This window comes from Crinia signifera, chromosome 3, assembly GCF_055691185.1.
Source record: "Crinia signifera chromosome 3, ASM5569118v1, whole genome shotgun sequence".
NCBI classification, from domain to species: domain Eukaryota; kingdom Metazoa; phylum Chordata; class Amphibia; order Anura; family Myobatrachidae; genus Crinia; species Crinia signifera.
The window spans coordinates 121,893,539-121,920,872 of record NC_139219.1 but is presented as its reverse complement, the minus strand read 5'-3'; the positions used below and the strand labels follow the sequence as shown (position 1 = coordinate 121,920,872).

At 45.7% G+C, this 27,334-nt stretch overlaps 1 protein-coding gene across 3 annotated transcripts in view; it reads right to left on the bottom strand.

Moving 5' to 3' along the window:
- QPCT (glutaminyl-peptide cyclotransferase) overlaps nt 1–27,334 on the bottom strand; it is a 169,020-nt gene that overhangs the window by 92,518 nt on the left and 49,168 nt on the right. For all 3 annotated transcript variants that reach the window (XM_083176442.1, XM_083176441.1, XM_083176440.1), the window contains 2 exons: nt 6,219–6,500; nt 5,250–5,426 (listed from right to left, as the gene is read on the bottom strand). In XM_083176442.1, coding sequence (XP_083032568.1) covers nt 5,250–5,426; nt 6,219–6,500 — 459 coding nt within the window. The remainder of the gene's footprint in view (nt 1–5,249; nt 5,427–6,218; nt 6,501–27,334) is intronic.

Here is a 27,334-nt window from a genome sequence, read left to right as displayed (position 1 = left end):
TTAAATTAAATGTAGTGGCCCCGGCTGGTCTGAATGAGCATGCCTCCCTCAACTGTTTTCTTTGATACTTTTTGATATAATATCAGCTTGCATATATCTGTGTACCTGTACCGCTTTTTCTTAAAATATTTGCCAAATTTATTTATCATGTAATGGTCAGTTGGCATACGATAAGCATCATTTGGCTACTTATTAAATATAAAATATATATTTTTTTCTAGATTGCCTATATATAGCATAATCCTTTTGCAGACATCATTTGTCTTTTTTGGTCTTCATATCCCTGTTTATTTTTGATTATTTTATTCCCCCCCTTTTCTTTCTTGTATTATAGCTTTTTGCGTTAGCATTGGGTGACAGTGTTACATAGACTTTTTCTGTCCCCATGTTTTTAACATTGCGCTTTGCAGTAACATGTATGTTCTTATCAAGTTTTTGCAATATTTTTTGCCTTCAACAATTTCTTTTGATGGTAGGCTTCCGCATTAAACAACTGAGGTTTGATGCCTATCGTATTGCCTCTGTGATCACTGTTTTATGGTTCTTTACAATTGCACGTATTTTTTCTTCTTAGTAGCGTCTGCTGGCTACCATGGAAACGCCGCAGGCCGGCTGCTGACAGTGACTAGGAACGTGAGAATGTGACGTCAGTCAGAAGCGCGGCCAGGACGGAGCGTGGATGCCGCAGGCGGGAACATGGGGCTTTCTCTGGCTATAAGTAAGTGTTACTGTGTGTTATTTTGTGTCTTTGAAAAAGGTTGAATAAACCGAAACGTTAGATCAGCTCCCCGTGCAGGTGTGAGTCTGTACCTTCATTGCTCAAGTTAAATCCGTTGGAGTGCCGCCCGATAGTACCAGCTGGTACTTACCTGCCTGTATTTCCTCTGGAAGGCACCGCGGTAGCTGTTACAAGGACTGAGAGTGCCGGGCCTGCAAATCTCTATATATATATATATATATTATTCCAATACTGCCGGCACTCACATATAAAGTTCCACAACTTGCTCAGGTGCCAGAATCCTTATAAACGAAACGTCACCCATTGTCTACCACATAAAGCCTGTATACCAGTTGGACGTCTTTGAGTGCCGTTTATTTCCCTTGAATGGGATATTGGATGGTATATATATATATATATATATATAGGCATGCTTGTATGGCCGCACTCACGGGACTCCGCTCTCCACACTATGGGGGAAATTTACTAAAGGAAATTTGTAAAAAAAATAGGTGTATTTGTATACAGAAATACACGTATTTTTGACATTTACTATCCCGAAAATACGGCAATTCGTATTGATAGCACATCAATACGAATACGAATTGCCGTATTTTCGGGATTGTAAATGTCAAAAATAAGAGTATTTCTGCATAAAAATACACCTACTTTTTTTTACAAATTTCCTTTAGTAAATTTCCCCCTATAAATCAACAGGCAGAAGCTGTGTTCTTAGAGACGTTTCGGGAAAGTTTATTATCCTGTCCTCAGGCTTAAACAGATCTGTTTAAGCCTGAGGACGGGATAATAAACTTTCCTGAACAAACAAAATGCGTTTGGTGATGCTACACAGTGTACAGATGGAGCCGCCCTCAGCATTGCAGAGCGCTCGCCAGATCCCACTAGCTGGCGAGCACTGGCAAAGGGCAATGTGTGGGGATCGAGTGAGTGGCTCACTTCTTCGCACATCCCTGTCAGAAGGTGGCAGGGAGTAGGGACAGTGCTTCCCTCCCATCGCTTCAGGAAGACAGGCAGGGCTTCCGACAGAATGGGGCCTGACTTTGGGGTGTATTCAGTGTTGGTCGTTAGGTCTGTTCTGTCTAAATCAGCATATTTTCCGCCTGAAAAAAAAGTCTAGTTGAATTACAGTATTCAAGGTCACTTTTTCTAGACAGTCTAAAGCCTTCCGCCTGTGATCTCCTTTCGTTTGCCTCGCCTGTCTAAATGAGTCATTTAGACTTTTTGTTTCACTTTGTCTAAACTCAGCCATGTTAATCTGATTTAGCCTATTCAGTGTCTGATTGTCTAAATGGATTCTACAGTTTTCAGGCAGGCTTTAGACAAAGTGAACTAGACAATTTCTTCTGTCGGGACTGCTCTTCAAAACCTTAAATATTATTTTATTTATGTAGTTTTTTACATGAATCAATGTAATTTATTTTAATTTTGTTTGTAAATATATTTTGTGTGTTTATTATTGCCCATATGAATATATTTAGATTTTTATCATTATTATTTTTTACTCTACCCATGTTGCATTGTCTTTCCCAGCATGCAGTCTTTCCCAGCATGCAGTGTTGTACCCATATGATACAGTTTTTACCCATGGTTCTGTTATCCCTAACTCCCATTTTGAGACTGTCGACCTTCCCCTTGTCGACCTAATAACCCTGTGGACCTTCAGTCATGTCGACCTTCCCCATGTCGACCTTCCCCATGTCGACCTAATGACCATGTCAATCTAATAACCCAGTTGGCCTTCCCCATGTCGACCTAATGAACATGTCGACCTAATGACCACGTTGACCATCCAAATGTCGACCTAATAACCCTGTCGACCTTCAGTCATGACGGCGATTCCCTTGTCGTCCTAATTACCCTGTGGACCTGCCCCATGTCCACCTTCCCCCATGTCGACCTTCCCCCATGTCGACCAAATGTGGGTGCAGGTGGCCAGCAGGGGTGAGTGCAGGTGGACAGCAGGGGGGTGCAGCAAGGCCACAGGGGGATTGAAGGAGGGTGCAGGAGGGCAGAAGGTGGGCATCAGGGGGTTCAGGTAAGCACAGGAGGCAGCAGGGGGTGTAGGTGGGTAGCAGGGGGTGCAGGTGGGCACAGGTGGCTGCAGGTGGCAGCAGAGGGTGCAGGTGGGCGTGCAGGTGGACAGCAGGGGGGTGCAGCAAGACAGCAGGTGGGGGTGAAGGAGGGGGCAGGAGTGCAGAATGTGGGCAGCAGGGGGTGCAGGTGGGCAGCAGGGTGTGCAGGTGGCAGCAGGGGGTATAGGTGGGCATCAGGTGGCTGCAGGGGGTGCAGCAGGTGGGGGTGAAGGAGGGCAGCAGGGGGTGCAGGTGGGCACAGGTGGCAGCAGGGGGTGTAGGTTGCTAGCAGGGGGTGCAGGTGAGCACAGGTAGCAACAGGGGGTGCAGGTGGGCAGCCGGGGGGGGGGGGTTACAGGTGGGCAGCAGGGGGGGATGATACAGAGGGGGATGCAGGTGGGCAGCAGGTGGGGCATACCTGCGTGTGCTCGCCGGTCCCCGCTCCAGAGCTGCCGGGATAGCGGCACTGACAGCTGCATAAGTAATGAGCGCTCATTGTGCACTCACTGACAGCCCGCTGCCCGGCCTCCGGAGGATTATTACAGCCAGCTTTGAAGGAGTCCACCAGGAGCCGTCCCCCTGCGTACTGTCCTGGAATGTCACAGCGCTGTCCTGCCAGCCGCCCGCTCTCCGCCAGCCCCCCGCCCTGCATACCTGCGTGTGCTCGCCGGTCCCCGCTCCAGAGCTGCAGGGGGACGGCTCCCGGTGGACTCCTTCAAAGCTGGCTGTAACAAGCCGGGCAGCGGGCTGTCAGTGTGCGCACAATGAGCGCTCATTACTTATGCAGCCCAAAGCTGGCTGTAACGATCCTCCGGCGGCCGGGCAGCAGGCTGTCAGTGTGCGCACAATGAGCGCTCATTACTTATGCAGCCCAAAGCTGGCTGTAACAATCCTCCGGCGGCCGGGCAGCGGGCTGTCAGTGTGCGCACAATGAGCGCTCATTACTTATGCAGCCCAAAGCTGTCTGTAACGATCCTCCGGCGGCCGGGCAGCAGGCTGTCAGTGTGCGCACAATGAGCGCTCATTACTTATGCAGCCCAAAGCTGGCTGTAACAATCCTCCGGCGGCCGGGCAGCGGGCTGTCAGTGTGCGCACAATGAGCGCTCATTACTTCTGCAGCTGTCAGTGCCGCTATCCCGGCAGCTCTGGAGCGGGGACCGGCGAGTACACGCAGGTACGCAGGTATGCAGGGCGGGGGGCTGGCAGAGAGCGGGCGGCTGGCAGGCATGGGGACAGCTCAGTGACATTCCAGGGCAGCACGGCTCCCAGGAAACTCCTTCAAGGCTGGCTATAACAATCCCCCGGCGGCCGGGCAGTGGGCAGATGGTGCAGGAGGCGGAGTGGGAGCTAGAGGCACACAGGGGACAGCCTTGCTAGGAGAGAGGGGAAGACGGGGGACACAGGCGCCGGGCTGGCCAGCCAGTATGAAGTGAGGGCGGGGGTGTCCAGCTAACTCCCCTGCAGTGGATAGAAGCAGGGGAGTTACTGGACTACAGGCGAATTGGACATGCCCCCTTTCGCCTCCTAGGTGTTTTAACGCCAGGAGGCGTTCCGCCCTGTATTCACACTGAATACAGTAATTGGTGAAAAGGGGAAATCCAATCCGCCTGTCTAGCTGATGTAAAAGCTAGAACAGGCAGAACTGGACTTCCTAACGACGGACCCTGAATACAGCCCTTTATGTAGGTAATTAAGGCATAGAAATATCGTTAATTTGGGGCAAATGTCTCGACCCCTAATAAACTCAATAAGGTGTGACATGAATTGATGCAACGCAGACCCTCAAATTATTTCTCCTTGAATGATTTTCATGATCATCTAATTAGCAATAGCATAATAACATTTCTTCAAGTCAGAAGTGTCAGTCTTTAAATTATGCGCATCATGGAACACTGCTCCCAATTGTATTTCTGCCTGACAGAATCTCTGGGTGATATGTGAAAGATGTTCTTATGGCATTTTTAAAAGTGCTAGCTTGCTCTTTAAATACAGTCTCAATTGTGTCTATGATAGCTGTTACAATGTCTTGGTATGAATCCTGAGCTGGGAGGGTCAAGACTGTTTCTGTACTGTAGGGCTTGCAGGGAGAGCTCTGGAGTTGAGGAGTGTGTGGCTGTCATCTTAACTTGCTGCCTAGTGCTGGGACCTCCAGCGCTGCTTTCTCAGAGTGGTAGAGAAATATCTCTCCATGCTATGGTGGTGGGATGCCCAGGAATCTACTATGGACTCCCAGCCTGATAGACCACTCGGTGGTGAGGTAGGGGTCCTGCTAATAGTCGAGCCCATAGAGTGCTTCTAAGCCACGACTGCTAGCATGCGTGCAGGAACCCGAAGTCAGGACATATTATAATTTTAATTGAACCTGATGTCTTTGCTGTCCTACAGGTATGACGACACATCTGTAGGAGCAAGAAAATGTAATATTAAATAATACTTACAATGCCTTGAAGCTGATTTGTGCTGTCAGCAATGGTTGGGTGGGGAGTATTTTCCATCTTCTGTGCTAAATGTTGAGAGCCATAAAGGGAATCATAAGGTGACCACTGACGAAATGCTTCCTCACCATCAAAGAATATCAATCGAAGAGAGAGATCTGGTTTTGATTCTGAACTTCTCTGTTGGAACATAAATATTATGGTTTATATTTGGTAAAGAGAAATGTGTTTCCACTGCATTGTACTGTTTTAATATTTGGAATTTAATCCATAAAGACAATCTCAACCAGCAGATCTTTAGGCTACAGTCAGTTAATATCCTAATCCGTAGATTTTTTACTGAAACATCTTGTAAATTCTGTATTGAGGCGGGGTATCCAGTGTTTTATTCACTTTATTCAATGGATAGGTGCAGACAGGTATGATCTTTATGAGGCAACATCCAAAACAAGATGACTCCCAACAAATAATTTAAATGATGGGTAAAGACCATTTAGAAACCATTACTATCACAATCAAATTGCTGGTAATTCTTGAATCAACCAGGGCTGGCAGAAAGATGTAAGATGTAGCATATTCCAGGGTTTAGTGGAATAAACTTGTTTACATGAGTTAATAGAACATCTCCTGAATAGATTAGGACAGCCACTTCCCGAATGTTTTGGGCATTGGAAATAAATGGTCAGAACCAGCACAGTATATACAGCGTTTTTCAAAATGTTTTCTATTTTCTACTTGAAATCCATTGGCCAGATACTGTTCTGCGGGATCTGACCAAAACGTTGTGTGTAACTCCACACAGCCTCATTCTGGCCAAGCGGCTCTCGCTGAACAGGATCTGCTGTACCACAATGTATGTCCCAAGCCTAATGAACAAGTATAATAAAGAAAATATAACAAGGAATATCTCAGGAGTGTTGCAGTCATGTTTAGGTGTACATATTTGCACATAAATGTCAATAGAGAACAAACCTTTAATTGTTGTAGACGATAATCTAGAGCACGAGCTAGCTCTAACAGCATTGCACAAGGTACACCGGAATCTGTAGCACCAACGAATACTCTGCCATCCCATTGAGGACTGAAATATTTTGAATCAAAATGGCAAGCAAGTACCAAATGACGCTTAGCAGAAGGATTCAAGGTACTGATAATATTGGAGAATGACACATATCCGAACGGAGTTTGGCTTTCAAATGTATCTTCTTCAATGTGCCACCCGGCTCGAAGTCTTTGCAAGCGTTGTTTAATGTGCTGTTCATTAGAATAACAATATAGTATTAGTGGCTTAACATGATGATTAAAGAGTCACACTAATAGATGATAAAAAAATTAGGCATTATTTTCTTTGACAATATTGTTTAACGTGCATATAACAAATTCACAATCATGCTTTTAAACGGAACTGTAAACAAAAATGTAATAGACCAGGGGTCCTCAAACTATTTTGCTCTGGGACCGCATCAGACAGTAAAAATAATGACAGGACCCCCAGCAAGTTACTGCAGAAGGTCATCACATCAAATGTGTAGTCAGCAGACAGCACATACATGGCAGCATTGTGGAGGCACAAAGTGATGGGAGGAGTCTAAAATAACAGATAGGTCAACAGATTGTTTAGACTCCTTGAATCACTGACTGACATTAGAAACGGCATCAGCCTGATGGTCAGCTACATGGAGTCGCGACCCCATGCTGAGAAGGTCGGGACCCACTTTGGGGTCAGAACCCACAGTTTGAGAACCGCTGTAATAGACATACCAGTGTCTTAATACTTATCCTTCAATATGCCTTTTCATTTCGCCACTGATTTTGTGACTTAGGGTCTAATTTAGCATGGATCGCTAATCATAGAATTCGCAATTAAGAGTGATTATTGGAAAACTGCACATGCGCAGCGTTGACATCGAACATGCGCTGGCTCAAATAGCAACAATACACATGGATGTCACAGAGTAGCTGCAGGAAGCTGGCGTTTAGAGGTGGAAATATGGTGTTTTCTGGGCATGTTTGTAAAAATGCAGTCAGGCCAAGGCAATTCTTGGGTGGGTCTCTGATGTTAGCTATGACTATTTCCAGCCAGATTCTTTAGCAGATTAGTGGAAGTGATAGCCTGGAGTAGATTGAAAAAACTGTTTGATTTCTTTTTTTCAAATAGATCTGCGAAAATATTGCTATCTGCAATGCATTCACTATTTTCCAAGGGGCGTCTTGTCTGGGCGGTGGCTTTCAGCTCATAGCCCACTGCAAATTCTCTTATTAAAAATCCTTAGTCACACCATAACACAGCCTAGGTACCTAATACACTCTAATGGGTAAGTTTTAAGTTTCGAAAAATTAAAGTTAAGTGCCCAAAACAACCAATAAGATTCGGGATGCAGTTAAAATCCCGGCGGTCGGGATCCCGGCGTTCAGAATCCCGACGGCCGAAATCCCGACACATTCTCCCTCCGTGGGTGTCCACGACACCCCTGGAGGGTGAATAAATTAGTGTGCCGAGCGTAGCGAGGCACCGGGCCCGCTGCGTGGCGGGCCCGCAGCGTGGCGAGCGCAGGGGGGGCGATCCACGTCCCCCCCTTGTCGGCATTTCCCCCCGGCACCGGGCCCGCTGCGTAGCGAGCGCAGGGGGGGCGATCCACGTCCCCCCCTTGTCGGCATTTCGGCTGTCGGGATTCCTGCGTCGGGATTCTGAACGCCGGGATCCCGACCGCCGGGATTCAGTACTGAATCCTAAGATTCTGTCTATCATTTCTATATTGCATGTTAGAAAATGATAGACAGAAGCTGATGCAAAAGTAAGGAAAAAAAGGGATTTTTGTAAGAACTTACCGTTCGAATCCCTTTCTCTGGTGACACAGCTCAACATTGGGATGTAGGAGGGTCCGTAGGAGCCAGGCACCTATCCTAAAGCTTTTGGAGGGTAGGCTCCTCCCTTCTGCATCCCAGATTCCTCAGTTCAATCTTGCATAGCCACTGAAATACATTAACTCAGTACAAACGCCTGCACATATTATATGCACAATTTTTTAAAATTTTACTTTTCAACCATATATAACATGAAACATCATGAACAATGGCAATACTTACTGAGCGTAAGGGAGGGATCGCTGTGTCACCAGGACCATATCAGAGAAAGGGATTCGAACGGTAAGTTCTTACAAAAATCCCTTTTTCTCTTTCAATGGTCCTGGTGACACAGCTCAACATTGGGACGTTCAAGAGCCGGTCCTTTAGGAGGGTACGCTCAGGTCTGCAGCTCTCATCACTGCTCGCCCGAATGATGCGTCCTCTGACGCGAACTCATGGAACCTGTAGAATTTGGCAAAAGTGTGAACAGATGACCAAGTGGCGGCTCTGCAATCCTGCTCAGCTGTGGACCCATGTCGAACCGCCCAAGAGGTGGTGACCGACCTGGTGGTATGCTCGTTAATCCTGGCCGGAACAGGCCTACCAACCTTAGTATATGCAAAGGCAATGACAGAACGCAACCACCTAGCAATGGTCTGCTTAGACGCAGGCCAACGTATTCAGAATCCCGACGCCGGAATCCCGACAGCCGGAATGCCGACAAGGGGGGGACGTGGATCGCCCCCCCCCCTTGCGGGCTCGCTACGCTCGCCAATTTATTCTCCCTCCAGGGGTGTCGTGGACACCCCAGGAGGGAGAATGTGTTGGCATTTCAGCGGTCGGGATTCCGGCGTCGGGATTCTGAACGCCGGGATCCCGACCGCCGGGATTTTAACTGCATCCCAGGCCAACCAATCTTGTGCACATCATACAAGACTAACAAAGTATCAGTCTTCCTGACACTTTTCACCCTGTCCACATAAATGCGCAAGGCGCGCACAACATCCAAACTCCTCAATTTGTCCCTTTTCCTGGAACCCTCTGGGGGTTGAAACACAGGCAAAACTATCTCCTGATTCAAATGAAAAGCAGAGACTACTTTTGCTAAAAATTGGGGTACTGTTCGAAGAACAGCCGTGTCATCATGAAAAATAAGAAAAGGAGACTTGCAGGACAATGCTCCCAACTCCGAGACTCTCTTTGCAGAGGCAACAGCCAATAAAAAGACAAGTTTCCATATAAGGAACTTAAGGTCAGCCGACCTTAACAGCTCAAAGGGCGCCCTTTGGAGACACTCCAGTACCAGTGATAAGTCCCAGGGAGCCACTGGTTGCTTATAGGGAGGTTTCAATCTGGAAACCCCTTGCAGAAAGGTCTGCACCTCCGGTAGCATTGCTATCCTCTTCTGGAAATAGATAGAGCTGAGATCTGTACCTTGAGTGACTGAAGGCTTAGACCAGACGAGAAGCCATCCTGCAAAAACTCAAGTAACCTTGAAAGTCGAAATCGAGACGTATGTGATTTCTGCCTCTCACACCATCTAATATAGGTCTTCCAGACCCATAGTTAGCCGAAGACACCGACTTCCTGGCCTTTATCATGGTATTCACCACAGCCTCTGAGAAACCCTTGTTTTTCAAGATGGCGGTCTCAATAGCCAAGCCGTCAAATTTAGCCAAGCTAAATCCAGGTGGAAGAACGGCCCTTGGCTTAACAGATCTGACCTCTGAGGTAGACGCCATGTGTCCACAGACAGTCTCTGAACACTCGAGTACCAGGACCTCCTTGGCCAATCTGGAGCCACTAGAATCACCGGGATTCCTTGTGATTGAATTTGTTTCAGAACTCTCGCCAGCATTGGAAACGGCGGGAAAACATAAAGTAGATTCCCCTCCCAGGGAATAGTCATTGCATCCACCACTTCGGCCAAGGGATCTCTTGTCCTGGCATAAAACCTGGGTACTTGATAATTAAACCTGGATGCCATAAGGTCCACATCCGGAGTTCCCCACTTCACTGTAATGTGGTGGAATATCTGTGGGTTCAGACTCCATTCCCCTTCGAGCAGTTACTCCCTGCTCAGGAAATCGGCCTCGACATTCTTCACCCCGGGGATGAATATCGCTGATAAAGCTGGAACCTTCTGCTCCGCCCACAAGAAGATCCGGGAAACTTCCCACATGGCCAGTCTGCTGCGTGTGCCCCCCTGATGATTCAGGTATGCCACAGCCATGGCATTGTCCGACTGAATCCGCAGGGGAAGACCCTGCAATCTTTCTCCTGCCAGGGATATCACCATCCCCACAGCCCGCAGTTCCAGGATGTTGATCGGCAAGGCTGACTCCTCCGTGGTCCACAAGCCCTGAAGCCGTAGGTCCAGAACAACTGCCCCCAGCCCCTGAGACTGCCGTCGGTAGTGATTTCCAGCCAGTCCCAGGACTGCAGAGACCGACCCCACTGAAGGGAATCCATCTCCATCCACCATTCCAGGGAAGAACGGGTTTCTGGAGACAACACTATCTGTTCTGACCTCATGGTCTGAGTATTCCCTGACCAGGATGTCAGAATGTTCCACTGGAATACTCAAGAGTGGAACTTGGCAAACTGTAGCGTCTCGAAAGTCGCCACCATTTTCCCCAGCAGCTTGAGACACCTCCAAACTTGAATCTCCCGAACCAAGATGGACATGTCCCTGGCCTTTGTCTCTGGTAAAAATACCCGATGTAAATGGGTATCCAGGATAACCCCCAGGAACTGAATTCTCTGAGATGGCACGAGCTGAGACTTTTGTAAATTTAAAAGCCAACCGTGAACTTGCAAAAACCTGATGGCTTCCTCCAAGTGTTTCTGCAAGATCTCCGCCGACTCTGCTTTGAACAGCAGGTCGTCCAAATACGGAATCACAGTGATTCCCCTCAGAAGGAGACCAGCCGCCATCACTGACATAATTTTGGTGAATACCCGTGGAGCTGTGGCCAGACCAAAGGGCAACGCCTGAAATTTCAGATGCAGGTTTCCTATGGCAAACCTCAGAAGAATCTGATGTTCCGGGTGGATAGGAACGTGCAGATATGCGTCCTGGACATCCATGGACGCCAAAAATTCTCCCTGGTCCAGGCTTAGCAACACAGACCGCAGGGATTCCATCTTGAAATGGTCCACTCACAGATGGAGACTCAAAGACTTTAAATTTAAGATTGGTCTGATAGACCCCTCTGGCTTGGACACCAAAAACAGAGTGGAATAAAAGCCTTTCTTCCACTCTGCTCGAGGGACCGGGATCACCACTCCTTTTTCTAACAGGGACTGAACCGCCCCCAAAAGAGCAGAACGGAGCTGTGACTCCTTTGGCATTGGTGTGGGTAGAAATCATCTCGGAGGAAGATGGAATCCTGTACCCCTGGAACACAATGTCCAACACCCAAGGATCCCGGTCCAACAACGCCCAAGCATCCCTGAACCATCTCAGACCCCCCCCCCCCCCCACCTTGACCACCGCTGGGATACTCCCCAGGTAGTCATGCTGAGGGCTTGTCCTCACCTTTTGTGCTCGGTTTCTTGTGGAAAGAACCAAATTTTGACTTTGGGGCCTTGCCCCTGGAGGACAGGAACTTTCCCCTAAATGAGTGTCCTCAAAAGGACGGCTCAAAAGCCGAAAATCTTGAGGCCTGTTTTGCTGCAGGAGCCGTCAGGAAAGTACTTTTGCCTTCCGTGGCCTGCTTAATAATCTCTTCTAGATCGGAACCAAACAACAACTTTCCTTTAAAAGCCAACGCCTCTTAGGCCTTTTTAGATTCGTTATCCGCCTCCCAGGCTTTAAGCCAGAGCACTCTCCTGGCATTGACAGACACCGTGGATACTCTGGAAGCCATTTTAAGTGCTTCCTCCTCAGCCTCAAGCACATACTCCGCAGCTTCTTTCAATTTCTCAGCTAGCAGTAACACACCTGGGTCAGCGTGTAAAACAGTACATAAATCTCTGGCCCAAACAATCATGTCCTTGGATACCCATGCTGATGCTATAAGAGGGTGTAAAGTGAAACCCACCCCCTCAAAAATTGCCTTGAGGTTACCTTCAAGCTTCTTGTCCACGGGGTCCTTAAAGGCCTCACCCCCCTGGACAGGTAGCACAGTGGCTTTAGAAAGCCGTGTCACGGAAGCATCCACCACCGGAACTTTTTCCCAGAGGTCCGCATGAGCCTCAGGCATGGGGTACAGACTTAGAGACCTCTTAGGCATCTGAAGCCTCTTATCAGGCATTTTCCAAGCCCCTTCCAGCAGATCCTGTAAACCTTCATGAGTAGGGAAGGTAACAGTTTCCTTACGCTGCCGTTTAAATATTTCTTTTGCAGGAGTCTTATCCTCCACAGACAAATTCAAAGCCTGTTTTACAGCAGTAATCAAATCCTCCACCCCTGAGGCCGAGGAATCTTCAGAATCATCATCCTGATCCCGGGGGATGTCTGTGCACAGCAAGCAAAGGCACTGAATAAGACCTCTTAGGAGTCCCCACAGTATCACAATCAAATCTGTCAAGCAAATCATTAATACTTTTGCAGTATCCTGCATGACCTGAAAGAGCCCAGGATCTGCTTGGGTCAGAGGCAGGGAGCCAGAGGACTGCTGAGATGATGACATAGGTCTAGGGCAGGGGTTCCCAATCTTTTTTGAATCACGGCACCCTAGAGTATAAGAATTTTTTCACGTCACCCCTAGGCCAAAAATGTTTTAATTCGATTGGGTTTATATGTGATGCTTAGGGTCAGTTATGTGGTAAAGGGCAGGATTTGCTTCTGTTTGTACACATTTTATGATTGCCAGCCACCAGCACTGGTTTTGCTTACAAATAATTAACCATTAATAATTTTAATTGGTCGTGGACCACCAACCCAGGGCACCCCTGCATGTGTCCCGAGGCACCTCAGGGAGCCACGGCACACAGTTTAAGAACCACTGGTCTAGGGGAAGATACCAACACATCACTCTGCCTGTCCAGCAATTGCACTAAGGCATTTACAGACCTGCCCAGGGCACTGGCCCACGCAGGTTCCGATTGCTCTACCCTCTGGGGTTCACTGCCCATGGGTCTCACACCAGCGCAATTAATACACAAGCCTCCCTTGGCCATCTGTTCAGGGGCAAATTTTAGTGTACAAACACTACAAGCGCACAATGCATTTAGGGCTCCCTCCCCCAAAGCCACAGACTGTTGCTCAGACATGATGCAAAGTTAACACAGTCACAGTGCACAACGTACAGGGGTATTATACAGAGCCAATGTACCACAGTCACTTATCTGTCTGAAGCTTTCAGAAGTGGGGGAAACGATGCCCAGGAAATCCAATCACTCTGCCAGGATCTGTCAGCCAGCTCAGCTCCGCTGCAAGCGTTCCAAATGGTGCCAAAATAGAGTGAGGGAAGAGACCAAGTCCCTGCTGCTGCGGGGTCCGTGGCTTTTGGCGCCAACCACCCCCAGACAGCTGCTCCCACTGTAGGATCTCCAGGTTCCAGTGTCTCCCACTCTGCTGGGGACCACTTGGAACATGCCTGTGACACACTGCTGTCCTCTCATACGGGAGCTCAGTGTGTAAGCTCCGCAGAAAATGGCCGCCCCCATCACGGAGCGCCTGTCCCCCATGATCCCCACCTAGTGTGAAGCCGGTTTCAGATAGCTCCGGAGCCCAGGCAGCTTCTTATTAGAAGCTGTAAGCGCTGCACAGGGAGACCAGACAGTGTCTCTCCTTTGCGCAGTGAGCTGACAGGACGCGCTCCTAACTAACTCTAATCCTTCGGCTGCTCCTGCAGCCCTTTAGAATAGCACCCACTCCAGTGGGCACCTAACACGAACTGAGAAATCTGGGATGCAAAAGGTAGGAGCCTACCCTCCAAAAGCTTTAGGATAGGTGCCTGGCTCCTACGGACCCTCCTGCATCCCAATGTTGAGCTGTGTCACCAGGACCATTGAAAGAGAAAGTAGCAAATCTGAGGAAGAAGTTCACAATCTAGTGTACAATGACATGGTACAAATTATACGGTGCATCTTTATACCTTTGGGTTTATTCTGGTTCATTAGCGCAGATTCGATTTCGCATCCTTGCGAGTCAACCAGAACCCGCCTTGCGAATGGTGGTATGCTGGCCCACCATTCACACGCCGTGTCCCTTCGCACAGCATGCGAATGGATGTTTCAGATAAATATCCGTTCGCATGCCACTGGGACCCTCCCACATCCTTCAATGTTTGCACACGTGCAGAAATGCGCATGTGCAAAGCACAAACTTCATCCCCATGCAAACGCATGCGGGCCTGCGAATGGACCTGAATACGGTCGCTAATCTGTGATTTTATACCAATAATCAATTTGTGACCAAAAAAAAAACAAATCTAGTATCTAGTACACTATTTGCATAGTAATGGAGCATACTTGACATGCAGGGAGATTTGAGCTTGTTCTTGCTAGATGGCTTAGAAATTAAGTATAAATCGCTCAGTGTGAATGCCCCATAGCGTTGCTATCGCCAGGCTAGATCATTCAAGCCTGCAGTATTAATGAAGTCATCACCAGTGTTCTCTCATCAGAGAACACTGGCTGTCACAGATTGCTAAGCACACATCGCTGGTGCATCAATATGCTTAGCGATCTGTACTACACTACATCGCTCAGCACGGAGGCTCCGTTGCCCCGTGTCTATGAGGCGTAGGATGCTAAATTGAGAAAAAATACATAACATGTATATTATTTCAAGCGTCTTGTGCTATATTGCACAACAAGGATCCGTGTAGGAGAACACAACTATAGGAACAATACAACCTTAAATGTAGCATAAAAATAAGGAACTTGCAAAACAGCAAAATCCACATGTTCTTGAGTCTAAGGGATAAATTTACCAATCAGTTTCTGTCTATCGTGTTTCTGTTGCATGCTAGAAAATTATAGTCATAATCTACTGTAATTGTTTGCTAAGAGCAACATAATCTCTTTTTATTTTTAGAAGCTTTTTAAATTTACCCCTAAGGGGTATATTTACTAAAAAGAAGTGTGTTTGGTCTAAGATAATTGTCATCACAAGGATACGTAAGATTGTTGAGGCTTTTTCTCAAGTATAGTCAACCATTGATGTTAGTTCAAAATGCATAGGGGTCTCCATTTATTTACTGAACCTGCACTGGCCTTTGAATCCAGATTGGTTTCTACATATTATGGGGAAAAATTTCCATAGGTGATGTGCAAAGAAAATAGGGCTTAAGGGGAGATGATACAGATAGGCATGGAAAAGCATATATATTCTTATAAATTGTGACAAAATGTCTTCACTTTAACCAGAAGCATTTATATTAAAGCAATCTATTAGAAACTGTGATCTGATGGATTCATATAACTTTGTTAATACGCCAAGCTACTAAATAGAAAGAAAGAGTAGTGGCCCTCGGGTCACTTAGAAGCGCTAGTCGTGCTGGATCCTAACCTTCAGCAATTGATTTATAATTTATGCATATGTGCAGACAAAGACATGAGATAAAAAATCTTCAAATGACACCTTCTTTTTGACTGGGCAGGATTTGCTGCATCTTATCTAGGGTGTGTGCCCTTTTAGAGACAGAAATGGAGGATTGTGAGACACCAAAAAGGTGTCTGTCACTTTAACCCCTTCCCGACATTTGACGTATATATACATCATGGCCGGGATGTACTTCCCGACACATGACGTATATATACGTCATGACTTCAAAGTGCCACTGCGTCTCGAGACGCAGTGACAGAGGGACGATGTCTGCTGTCCCTGACAGCAGACATGTCCCTGCATGCCCAGGGGGGGCTGCGATGCCGCCCCCCCGTCGGCGATCGCTGTGATGGCTGTTCAGTGTGAACAGCCATTCACAGCGTTTTCCTGTGTTACTGGCGAATCAGACGCTCGGTAACACAGGTGTCAATCACCGCCGGGCGTCAGGGGGCATGAGGGGGTCATCGGTGACGACGACACCTCACCCCACCTGCCCCCAAGGCTGTGATTGGTCCGTGGGACCCACGGACCAATCACAGCCAAGGCGCGTGATTTAAACTAACGGTGACTGCGCTGCAGACGCCATTCCGGTCTGGAATTGCGTGCAGAGCGGTCACCATGCCAATCTGTCGTGATACATACCTGATCCTTGCCTGAAACTTACCTGATCACCGCTGGTAGCGTGCTTTTTTTTTTATATATACCTGTCAGTTGCTGCCAGTTGCACTGTCAGTTGCACCAAAGGTTGTGCACCTGCTGCCCCTCACTGGTAATCAGTGTCGCATCACTGATCACCTTTTTTTTTATTTTTGAGGGTGCTGTGGGGTCTTTTTTTAATTTTTTTTTTTACACACACTGTGATTTTGTGGGTGTCCTGTGGCCACTGTGCGCTGATCAGTGATGTACATCACTGATCAGCTTTTTCGGCACAGGGTTGATCTATTTTTTTTTTTTTTATCAAATTCCTGTTGCCTTTGAGCGCTGTTCAGTGACGGACGTTACTGACCAACATCTGTGCTCAATTTTTGGCGCAGGACCTTTTTTTTTTTTTTTTTTAACCCTTCAATTTTTTTTTTATTATTGGGATCAAATTCCTGTATAAAGTATTTTTTTTTTCTGCACTACATACACACTACATACCCCCCGTGTTGAAATAAAGTTTGTACCCCCCCTACACTATACACGTGTTGAAACATTTCACTACCAGAAACACAGAAATAAAAATGGCATCCCAAATGTCATCCCAAATGTCATCCCAGTCATCCAGAAGAATGTATTCAGCGGAGGAGGCATATGCCATGCTTGCCTCTGACTCTGACACAGCCAGTGATGCAAGCGGGGAATTTGAAGGATTCGCCTTAAGCTCCTCTTCCTCCTCTGCTGATGAGGGACCCCCTCAAAGACGCCCCCGTAGAGCAGCTGAGACCCCCCCCAAATGATTGATCCCGTATGGACCCCACCACCAGACAATTTTGAGCCCCAGGTTCCTGAGTTTTTGGCCATCCCAGGAATCCAATTTGATTCAGCAGGTCTCAGAGAAATTGACTTTTTCAAATTATTTTTCTCTGATGATTTTATAAATTTAATGGTGGACCAAACTAATTTATATGCCCAGCAGTTTATTGCTCAAAACCCCACGTCATCATTTGCTAGGTGGACCCCTGTAGATGCAGTAGAGATGATGACGTTTTGGGGTCTGGTGTTACATATGGGCATAGTAAAAAAGCCAGAAATTAGGCAATATTGGAGTACAGATGTTCTGTACAGCACCCCATTTTACCGTATGGCCATGACTCGGGCTCGTTTTGAGATAATCCTTAAATTTTTACATTACACCGATAATACACTGTGCCCACCCAGAGATGATCCCACCTTTGACCGGCTATTCAAAGTCAGGCCAGTCATTGATCACTTCAGTGCCAAATTTGAAGAGATGTACATCCCAGATAAATTCATTTGCATAGACGAGTCCCTTATACATTTTAAAGGAAGGGTTAAATTCCGCCAGTACCTTCCCAGTAAGAGGGCAAGGTATGGCATAAAAATGTATAAGCTGTGTGAAAGCACCTCAGGGTACACCCACAGGTTTAGGGTATATGAAGGGAAGGATTCAAGAATTGAACCGCCAGAATGCCCCCCCTCCCTCGTAGGTGTTAGTGGAAAAATTGTCTGGGATTTAGTGCACCCCTTCCTGGATAAAGGTTATCACCTCTATGTGGATAACTTTTACACTAGCATTCCCCTGTTTAAGGCCCTTGGTTCAAGAGGTACAGCAGCTTGCGGTACTGTGCGTAAGAACCAAAGAGGCCTCCCAAAAACGCACATTGCCCAAGTAATGAGAAGGGGTGAAAGCAGGGGAATATGCACCGAAAATATGTTGTTGGTCAAATATAAGGACAAGAGGGATGTCCTTATACTGACAACAATTCATGGGGGTTTATTCTAGTTCATTCTTTCTGACAAAATCCTTCTTAGATGGACAAAACCATGTGCACTGCAGGGGGGCAGATGTAGCATGTGCAGAGAGAATTAGATTTGGGTGAGTTATTTTGTTTCTGTGCAGGGAAAATACTGACTGCATGATTTTACACTTCAATATAGATCTCACTTTGAAGAAAAACCCCACCCAAATCTAATTCTCTCTGCACAAGTTACATCTGCCCCACCCGCAGTGCACATGGTTTTGTCCATCTAAGAAGGATTTCGTCAGAAAAAATGGACTAGAATAACCCCCATGGAGACAGTACCACCTCCATCCCTGTACGAGGTACCAGTACCCACACCTCAAAACCTAATTGTATCCTAGATTACAATAGGTACATGAGCGGAGTGGATCTTTCAGATCAGGTACTGAAGCCGTACAGTGCCCTGCGGAAAACAAAAATCTGGTACAAGAAGCTGGCCGTGTATATCATCCAGATGGCACTGTATAACGCTTACGTGCTATTCCATTCTACCAGCCAGAGGGGGACATTTATGCACTTTCAAGAGGAAGTCATAAAGGGCCTAATATTTGGGAACCAGCAGGCAGAGGGCCCCAGTACTTCTAGTACTGGCCCCCGTATTGTACCAGGGCAGCATTTTCCTAACGAAATCCCCTCCACTGCAAGAAAGGGCAGGACACAAAAAAGGTGCACAGTTTGCTATAAAAAGGGAATAAGAAAGGAAACTATTTTCCACTGTGAAACTTGACCCGACAAACCCGGCCTATGTATAAAGGAGTGTTTTAAAATATACCACACATCTATGGATTATTAGGTTCATCATTTCACCGTGCTTCGGGGGTCTTGCTAATACCACATAGCACCCACCATTCATTCCACCAGAATCTGAGCTGCAAAATCCAAAAATCACTCCTTCCCTTCTGAGTCCTGCCATGCACCCAACTGGTATTTTTTGGTCACATATGAGGCATTGCCATACTCGGGAGAAATTGGGGCACAGATTTTGGGGTGCTTTTTCTCCTTCATACCTTCTGAAAATGAAAAATTTTGAGCCAGAAATGCATTTTTGTGTAAAAAAAATGTAATTTTTCATTTGCACAGCCCAGTTGTATCAAAATTGGTGAAACCCCTGGGGGTTTGAAATGTACACTATACCCCTAGATGAATTCCCTGAGGGGTGTAGTTTGCAAAATGGGGTCACTTGTGGGGGGGTTCCACTGTATTGGTGCTTCGGGGGTCTTGCTAATGCGACATAGCACCCACCAACATTCCACCAGAATCTGTGCTGCAAAATCCAAATATCACTCCTTCCCTTCTGAGTCCTGCCACTTTTTGGTCACACATGAGGCATTGCCGTACTCGGGAGAAATTGGGGCACAGATTTTGGGGTGCTTTTTCTCCTTCATACCTTCTGAAAATGAAAAATTTTGAGCCAGAACTGCATTTTTGTGTAAAACAATGTAATTTTTCATTTTCACTGCCCAGTTGTATCAAAATTGGTGAAACCCCTGGGGGTTTGAAATGTACACTATACCCCTAGATGAATTCCCTGAGGGGTGTAGTTTGCAAAATGGGGTCACTTGTGGGGGGGTTCCACTGTATTGGTGCTTTGGGGGTCTTGCTAATGCGACATAGCACCCACCAACATTCCACCAGAATCTGTGCTGCAAAATCCAAATATCACTCCTTCCCTTCTGAGTCCTGCCACTTTTTGGTCACACATGAGGCATTGCCGTACTCGGGAGAAATTGGGGCACAGATTTTGGGGTGCTTTTTCTCCTTCATACCTTCTGAAAATGAAAAATTTTGAGCCAGAACTGCATTTTTGTGTAAAAAAATGTAATTTTTCATTTTCACTGCCCAGTTGTATCAAAATTGGTGAAACCCCTGGGGGTTTGAAATGTACACTATACCCCTAGATGAATTCCCTGAGGGGTGTAGTTTGCAAAATGGGGTCACTTGTGGGGGGGTTCCACTGTATTGGTGCTTGGGGGGTCTTGTTAATGCGACATAGCACCCACCAACATTCCACCAGAATCTGTGCTGCAAAATCCAAAAATCACTCCTTCCCTTCTGAGTCCTGCCATGCACCCAAATGGTATTTTATGGTCACATGTGAGACATTGCCGTACTCGGGAGAAATTGGGGCACAGATTTTGGGGTGCTTTTTCTCCTTCATTCCTTGTGAAAATGAAAAATTTTGAGCCAGAACTGCATTTTTGTGTAAAAAATGTAATTTTTCATTTGCACAGCCCAGTTGTATCAAAATTGGTGAAACCCCTGGGGGTTTGAAATGTACACTATACCCCTAGATGAATTCCCTGAGGGGTGTAGTTTGCAAAATGGGGTCACTTGTGGGGGGGTTCCACTGTATTGGTGCTTGGGGGGTCTTGTTAATGCGACATAGCACCCACCAACATTCCACCAGAATCTGAGCTGCAAAATCCAAAAATCACTCCTTCCCTTCTGAGTCCTGCCATGCACCCAAATGGTATTTTTTGGTCACATGTGAGGCATTGCCGTACTCGGGAAAAATTGGGGCACAGATTTTGGGGTGCTTTTTCTCCTTCATACCTTCTGAAAATGAAAAATTTTGAGCCAGAACTGCATTTTTGTGTAAAAAAATGTAATTTTTCATTTTCACTGCCCAGTTGTATCAAAATTGGTGAAACCCCTGGGGGTTTGAAATGTACACTATACCCCTAGATGAATTCCCTGAGGGGTGTAGTTTGCAAAATGGGGTCACTTGTGGGGGGGTTCCACTGTATTGGTGCTTTGGGGGTCTTGCTAATGCGACATAGCACCCACCAACATTCCACCAGAATCTGTGCTGCAAAATCCAAAAATCACTCCTTCCCTTCTGAGTCCTGCCATGCACCCAAATGGTATTTTTTGGTCACATGTGAGACATTGCCGTACTCGGGAGAAATTGGGGCACAGATTTTGGGGTGCTTTTTCTCCTTCATTCCTTGTGAAAATGAAAAATTTTGAGCCAGAACTGCATTTTTGTGTAAAAAATGTAATTTTTCATTTGCACAGCCCAGTTGTATCAAAATTGGTGAAACCCCTGGGGGTTTGAAATGTACACTATACCCCTAGATGAGTTCCCTGAGGGGTGTAGTTTGCAAAATGGGGTCACTTGTGGTGGGGTTCCACTGTATTGGTGCTTTGGGGGTCTTGCTAATGCGACATAGCACCCACCAACATTCCACCAGAATCTGTGCTGCAAAATCCAAAAATCACTCCTTCCCTTCTGAGTCCTGCCATGCACCCAAATGGTATTTTTTGGTCACATGTGAGGCATTGCCGTACTCGGGAGAAATTGGGGCACAGATTTTGGGGTGCTTTGTCTCCTTCATTCCTTGTGAAAATGAAAAATTTGGAGCCAGAACTGCATTTTTGTGTAAAAAAATTAATTTTTCATTTTCACAGCCCAGTTGTACCACAATTGGTGAAACCCCTGGGGGTTTGAAATGTACACTATACCCCTAGATGAATTCCCTGAGGGGTGTAGTTTGCAAAATGGGGTCACTTGTGGGGGGGTTCCTAACTTTTAGCATCTTATGGTGCCTAGAAACCTACATGGTGCCTAAAAAATAATCTCATAAAAAGGAGGCTCCAAAATCAAGTAGGTGCTCCTTCTATTATGAAGCCTGTGGTTTGGTCAACGTGCACACTAGGGCCACATATAGGATATTTATGAAAACAAAAGAATTGGGGGAATCAATTTTTAGTCACATTTCTCTAGTAAAATCTACTGTGTTCCTTAGAAAAATGTATTAAAATTGCAAATCTGCAAAAAAAATGAAATTTTGAAATTTCACCTACACTTTGTTTTAATTCCTGTGAAACACCTAAAGGGTTAATAAACTTCCAAAATGCTGTTTTGAATACTGTGAGGGGTGCAGTTTTTGAAATGGCATCATTTATGGGGGTGTCTCACATACAAGTCCCTCAAAGTCACATCAGAACTGAACTGGTCCCTAAAAAATCAGTGTTTGAAATTTTCTTGAAAATTTGAGAATTTGCTATTCATATTTTAAGCCTCCTAGTGTCCAAAAAAATTAAAAGGATGTTGAAATGATGGAAACATAAAGTAGACATATGGTCTATGTTAGTTATTAACTATTTTGAGTGGTATGATTATTTGTCTCACAAGCAGAAAATTTAACATTTTGCAAATTGCTAAATTTTCCATTTTTTTACGACATTTTGGTATTTTTCACAAAAAAACACAGACTGTATCGACCCAAATTTACCACTAATTTGAAGTACAATGTGTCACGAGAAAACAATCTCAAAATCACTGGGATAAGTAAAAGCAAAAAAAAGTTATCCCCACTTAAGTGATACATGTCAGATTTGAAAAAAAGGGCTCTGTCAGGAAGGCAAAAACTGGCTGTGTCAGGAAGGGGTTAAGAAGCGCAGTCCTGCTCAGTGAATTAAATGTCCATATGAATTAAATACCAAAAAGATAACATTTATTAAAATCATACATAAAATTAATTCATAGACAGTATATATCAATTGTGCACAATAATCAACATACAAGACATTCAACATACAACATATAAAAGATTGCGGCTTTTAGACAGTAATATGAAGCTATATATTCATCTTAGAGTTCTATTCAAGGCAATGGTTAATGTATAGTTACCAGTCCTGCACATGGGTTTCAAACCCTGTTGGGTGATGCGCTTATTGGATAAATGAAATAAGGGTAAGTCTCTCCAAACTTTTACCAGATCTATAATACAGAAATCCTTAAATTGGAAGTGTTGCTCTTGCTGAGACCACCCAATTTGGTATTTGTAATCCAAAACCTCGCTGTGCAACTTGTGAATGCGGGACTAGCACAATGGGGCTCACTCAAAAACGCGTTTCTCCGCCTTTAACTCTGCTCGGCGGCTTCCTCAGTTTGAGACCAGATGCCTCCATTTTGCTGTTTTATAGCGCTGCCATTCGCGCCTCTGTTTTACCCGCACTTCCGAGTTTATGGTCCAAGCCTCCTTCTCATTCAAATGTATTTATAGGCTTCCGCGGCCATTTTGTTTTATGCGCTCCTTCTGGTGTTAAAGACACTGGTAGCTGATCACCTGTGTCTCCTTTTCAGTCCAGCCACATTAGCATATTCAGTAATCATTATTGCCTCCTTTATAAACACATTTTTTCACTCTGCATTCCCCAATATAATGAACCAAGCCTCATTTAAATTCTGCCATACGCCTCATTCTGATATTTTGTCCTGCTTGTATTATCATTAATTCATATACATATTAATGCCGCAATCCTTTAAAAGACACACATATATATATATATACAGACAGATCGCTATTATATATAGCATTTGATAAAATTAAGTACATTACAAAATAAATAAAATAAAAATAGAAATAATAAAAATAAAAATATACGTATGTAATCATACAAACACAGCTTTACTCATAATCGCAATAATTACAAATTACCACTATCAAAACAATCCGCAGACATCCAGATGCCTATATATCTTTTGATGTTAATATGTCCTCAATCCTAACTGGGGATTTTGTTTAAAAAGAAAAAGAAAGAAGTGGGGCTGGTATTTATACATAGTATCCATTATATAATAATGATGATGAAAAACAATAATGATGACAATAGTCAAAATATAATAATAATAACGACAATAATATAGTAATAATGAAAGCCTCCCTAAACCAAAGTTACTCTTATATACCATTTAATTTTAAAGTGTCATTTAGTCCTAATGGACTCAAGGTCCTCAAGCAAAAGATCCAATATGCCTCCCTCCTACATAACCGTAAATACCTATCTCCTCCTCGGGGTGTACTTTGAATATTTTCAATCCCTATCATCCTGACTCCTTTCATTTCACCCCTCTGGCAACCAGCTATATGTCTATATAAACTATTGTTTCTGCTCATCTTCGTAATGTTTCTCTTATGTTCCATATACCTGACATGTAAGTTTCTAATTGTGCGGCCTACATTCTATAGACCGCATCCACAGGTCAAAAGATAAATAGTATATTTTGTTTTACAATTGATAAATGTTTTTATAGGGAAGGTTTCACCAGATACATAAGAAGTGAAATTAATGTACTTTTTATCTACTGTCAGGCACGATGTGCAAGAACCCCCCAACCCCCCTCCCCCACATCTGTGATAACCCTCAGGTTTGGATGGAAGCCATGTGGGTTTAGCAACAACTTCTTTTCCTTTTTTGAAAAAGCTTGGTGCTAATTTTTCTTTCAAATTACGTGCTCTTCTAAATACAACGGTGTTATTAAAATCTATTTCTTTATTCAGGATTTCATCTGATTTTAGAAGATATAGATTCTTCTTTATTATCTTTTTAATCTCCATTGCTTTTGTGTTATGCTGCTTTCCCACTGCCTAAACGGGTAAAGACCAGGTATTTGTAAACTGGTCTTTAAACGGGTAAGAGCTATAAAGACCCTTTCCCACTGCAGCTCTTAAACAGTATTTTACAACTTGGTACACATCCAACCGGTATCTGTGCCTTTTGTAAACAAGCTGGAAGTGTCTACTCGTACTGTGAAAAGATGGTCTGAGGAGTCAGAAGAGGCCCTGAAGGACTATTTTGATTCTACTGTGTGGGATGTGTTCATAGACTCTCATGGAGAGGACATTGATGGTCTAATGGATTGTGTTACAGACTATATCAACTTTTGTGTGGAGAACACTGTGCCTGTAAAAATAGGATTTTAACACCTACCGGTAAATCCTTTTCTCTGAGTTCTTATGGGATACAGGGAAGTCGTTCATAACGATGGGGAAAAGAGGGTTTCCGTAGGAGACAGGCACATATAAAACTTTATACAGGGTGTACTGGCTCCTCCCCTCTGCTCCCCTCCCATCTAGCCAGTTAATAGAAAACTGTGCCGAAGGAGAAGAACAATATGAGAGGATTATGTGTAATATTTAACATGGTGAGATTCATCCAGCACACCCAGACATAACTTCAACATACAGAGACCGCTGTAGCGACCACAGAACACGTGGAAGTCTCCGGTCTTAAGAATATGTCAACTATTGACAACATTTGTAAACTCTTTGTGTCCCAACAAGGACACTTGATAGGAAATGTCACCTAAGTGACAACATACACTCGTGAACAGCTGAGGTACACGTTGTAAAAGAGAAAAGTTACCTTGGTAACCTCTACCCTTGTGACCCCAAGGAACACAGGGTAACGGGGGGACCCAGTATGGTCCATGGCTCACCAGAGTGAGTAAGGCAGAAACTCCGCACAGAGGCGGGCGCCCTGTATCCCATAAGAACTCTGAGAAAAGGATTTACCGGTAGGTATTAAAATCCTATTTTCTCTTACATTCTTATGGGATACAGGGAAGTCGTTCATAACGATGGGGATATACCAAAGACATCAGAACGGGCGGGATTGTACAGAGATTGCCACAGCACCGCTTGTCCAAACTGAGTATCTTCAGTGGCCAAAGCATCAAATTTGTAAAACTTGACAAAAGTGTGTTGGCCTGACCATGTAGCGGCTCTACACAATTGTAAGGCCGACACTCCTCGGGCAGCCGCCCAGGAAGTCCCCACTGAACGAGTTGAGTGGGCTTTCACCCCAGCAGGCATAGGAAGCTTTGCCACCACATAAGCCTGTTTTATGGTTGCACAGATCCAGCGTGCAATAGACTGTTTAGAAGCAGGGCGCCCGATTTTTTGGGCATCATATAAGACAAAAAGTCCTACAGTCTTACGAATTCTTGCCGTTCTCCGGACATATACACGGAGAACCCGAACCACATCCAAAGCTGTCGGCACCTCAGACTGAGGGCCACTAGCAGGAACCACAATTGGTTGGTTCACGTGGAATGCTGACACCACCTTGGGAAGAATACGCGGATTAGTTTGTAATTCTGCCCTGTCTTCATAGAAGATCAAATAAGGGCTCTTGCAGGTTAACGCCCCCAGCTCAGAGACCCAACTAGCCGTGGCTAAGGCTAATAAGACCACCGTCTTCCATGTAAGATATTTTAAATCTATTTCCTCCAGCGGTTCGAACCAGGAGGATCGTAGGAACGTCAGAACGACATCTAAGTCCCATGGTGGAGTAGGGGCCACAAAAGGAGGCTGTATATGCAAGACGCCTTGCAGAAACGTCTGCACTTCAGGAATGTTAGCCAGCTTCTTTTGGAAAAAGACAGACAGTGCAGATACCTGCACTTTCAAGGAGCCTAAACGTAGGCCCAGATCCAAGCCAGAATGAAGGAATATGAGGAATCTTTCAAGTTTAAACTCCGCCGGAGCAAACTTCCCTTGTTCACACCATCCTACATATCTCCTCCAGATATGGTGGTAATGTGCTGCCGTGACCGGCTTCCTAGCACTCGTCATGGTCTTGATGACTGATGTGTGAAATCCTTTTTCTGTTAGGATCTGCCGCTCAACCTCCAGGCCGTCAAACGAAGCTGCTCTAAGGCCTGGAAGACGCACGGACCTTGCATGAGCAGGTCTCTTTGCAGAGGTAGACGCCACGAGTCCCTTTGAAGACTTAGAAGATCTGGATACCACGTTCTTCGTGGCCAGTCCGGAGCCACTGGAATGACCTCGGCTCCGTCTCTCCTTATCTTCCTTAGTACCCGAGCCACTAGGGGAATCAGGCTGTGGAACGCCCACATTATCGAGAGGGCGTCCCACTCCCTCCGCCTGTGGGTCTCTTGCCCTGGAGAAGTATCTGGACACCTTCCAATTGTGTCTTGATGCCATCATGTCTACTAGTGGGGTCCCCCACCGAGCCACCAGAGCACTGAACACCTGGTGGTGGAGACTCCATTCCCTGGGGTGAAGCTCGTGGCGACTGAGAAAGTCGGCTTCCCAGTTGTCCACCCCGGGTATGAAGGTGGCAGACAGAGCCTGACAGTGACTCTCTGCCCAGGACAGGATCTTTGTTGCTTCCCGCATGCAGGACCTGCTTTTGGTCCCGCCCTGCCTGTTCAGAAATGCCACAGTAGTGGCATTGTCTGAATGGATGCGGACCGCATGCCCGCTGAGGAGAGGTGCCGCTTCCAGGAGTGTATAATACACAGCACGTAACTCCAGGTTGTTGACATGGAGGCGTGTTTCCCAGAGGGTCCATTTGCCCTGAAAGGACTGACCCATGGTTACAGCACCCCATCCCAGGAGGCTCGCATCCGTGGTGACTAAGACCCAATCTTGGATGCCAATCCTTCGCCCTGCCAGCAGGTTGGGCATGTGGAGCCACCACTGGAGTGACAGTCTTGTCCGAGACGACAACGCAATCTT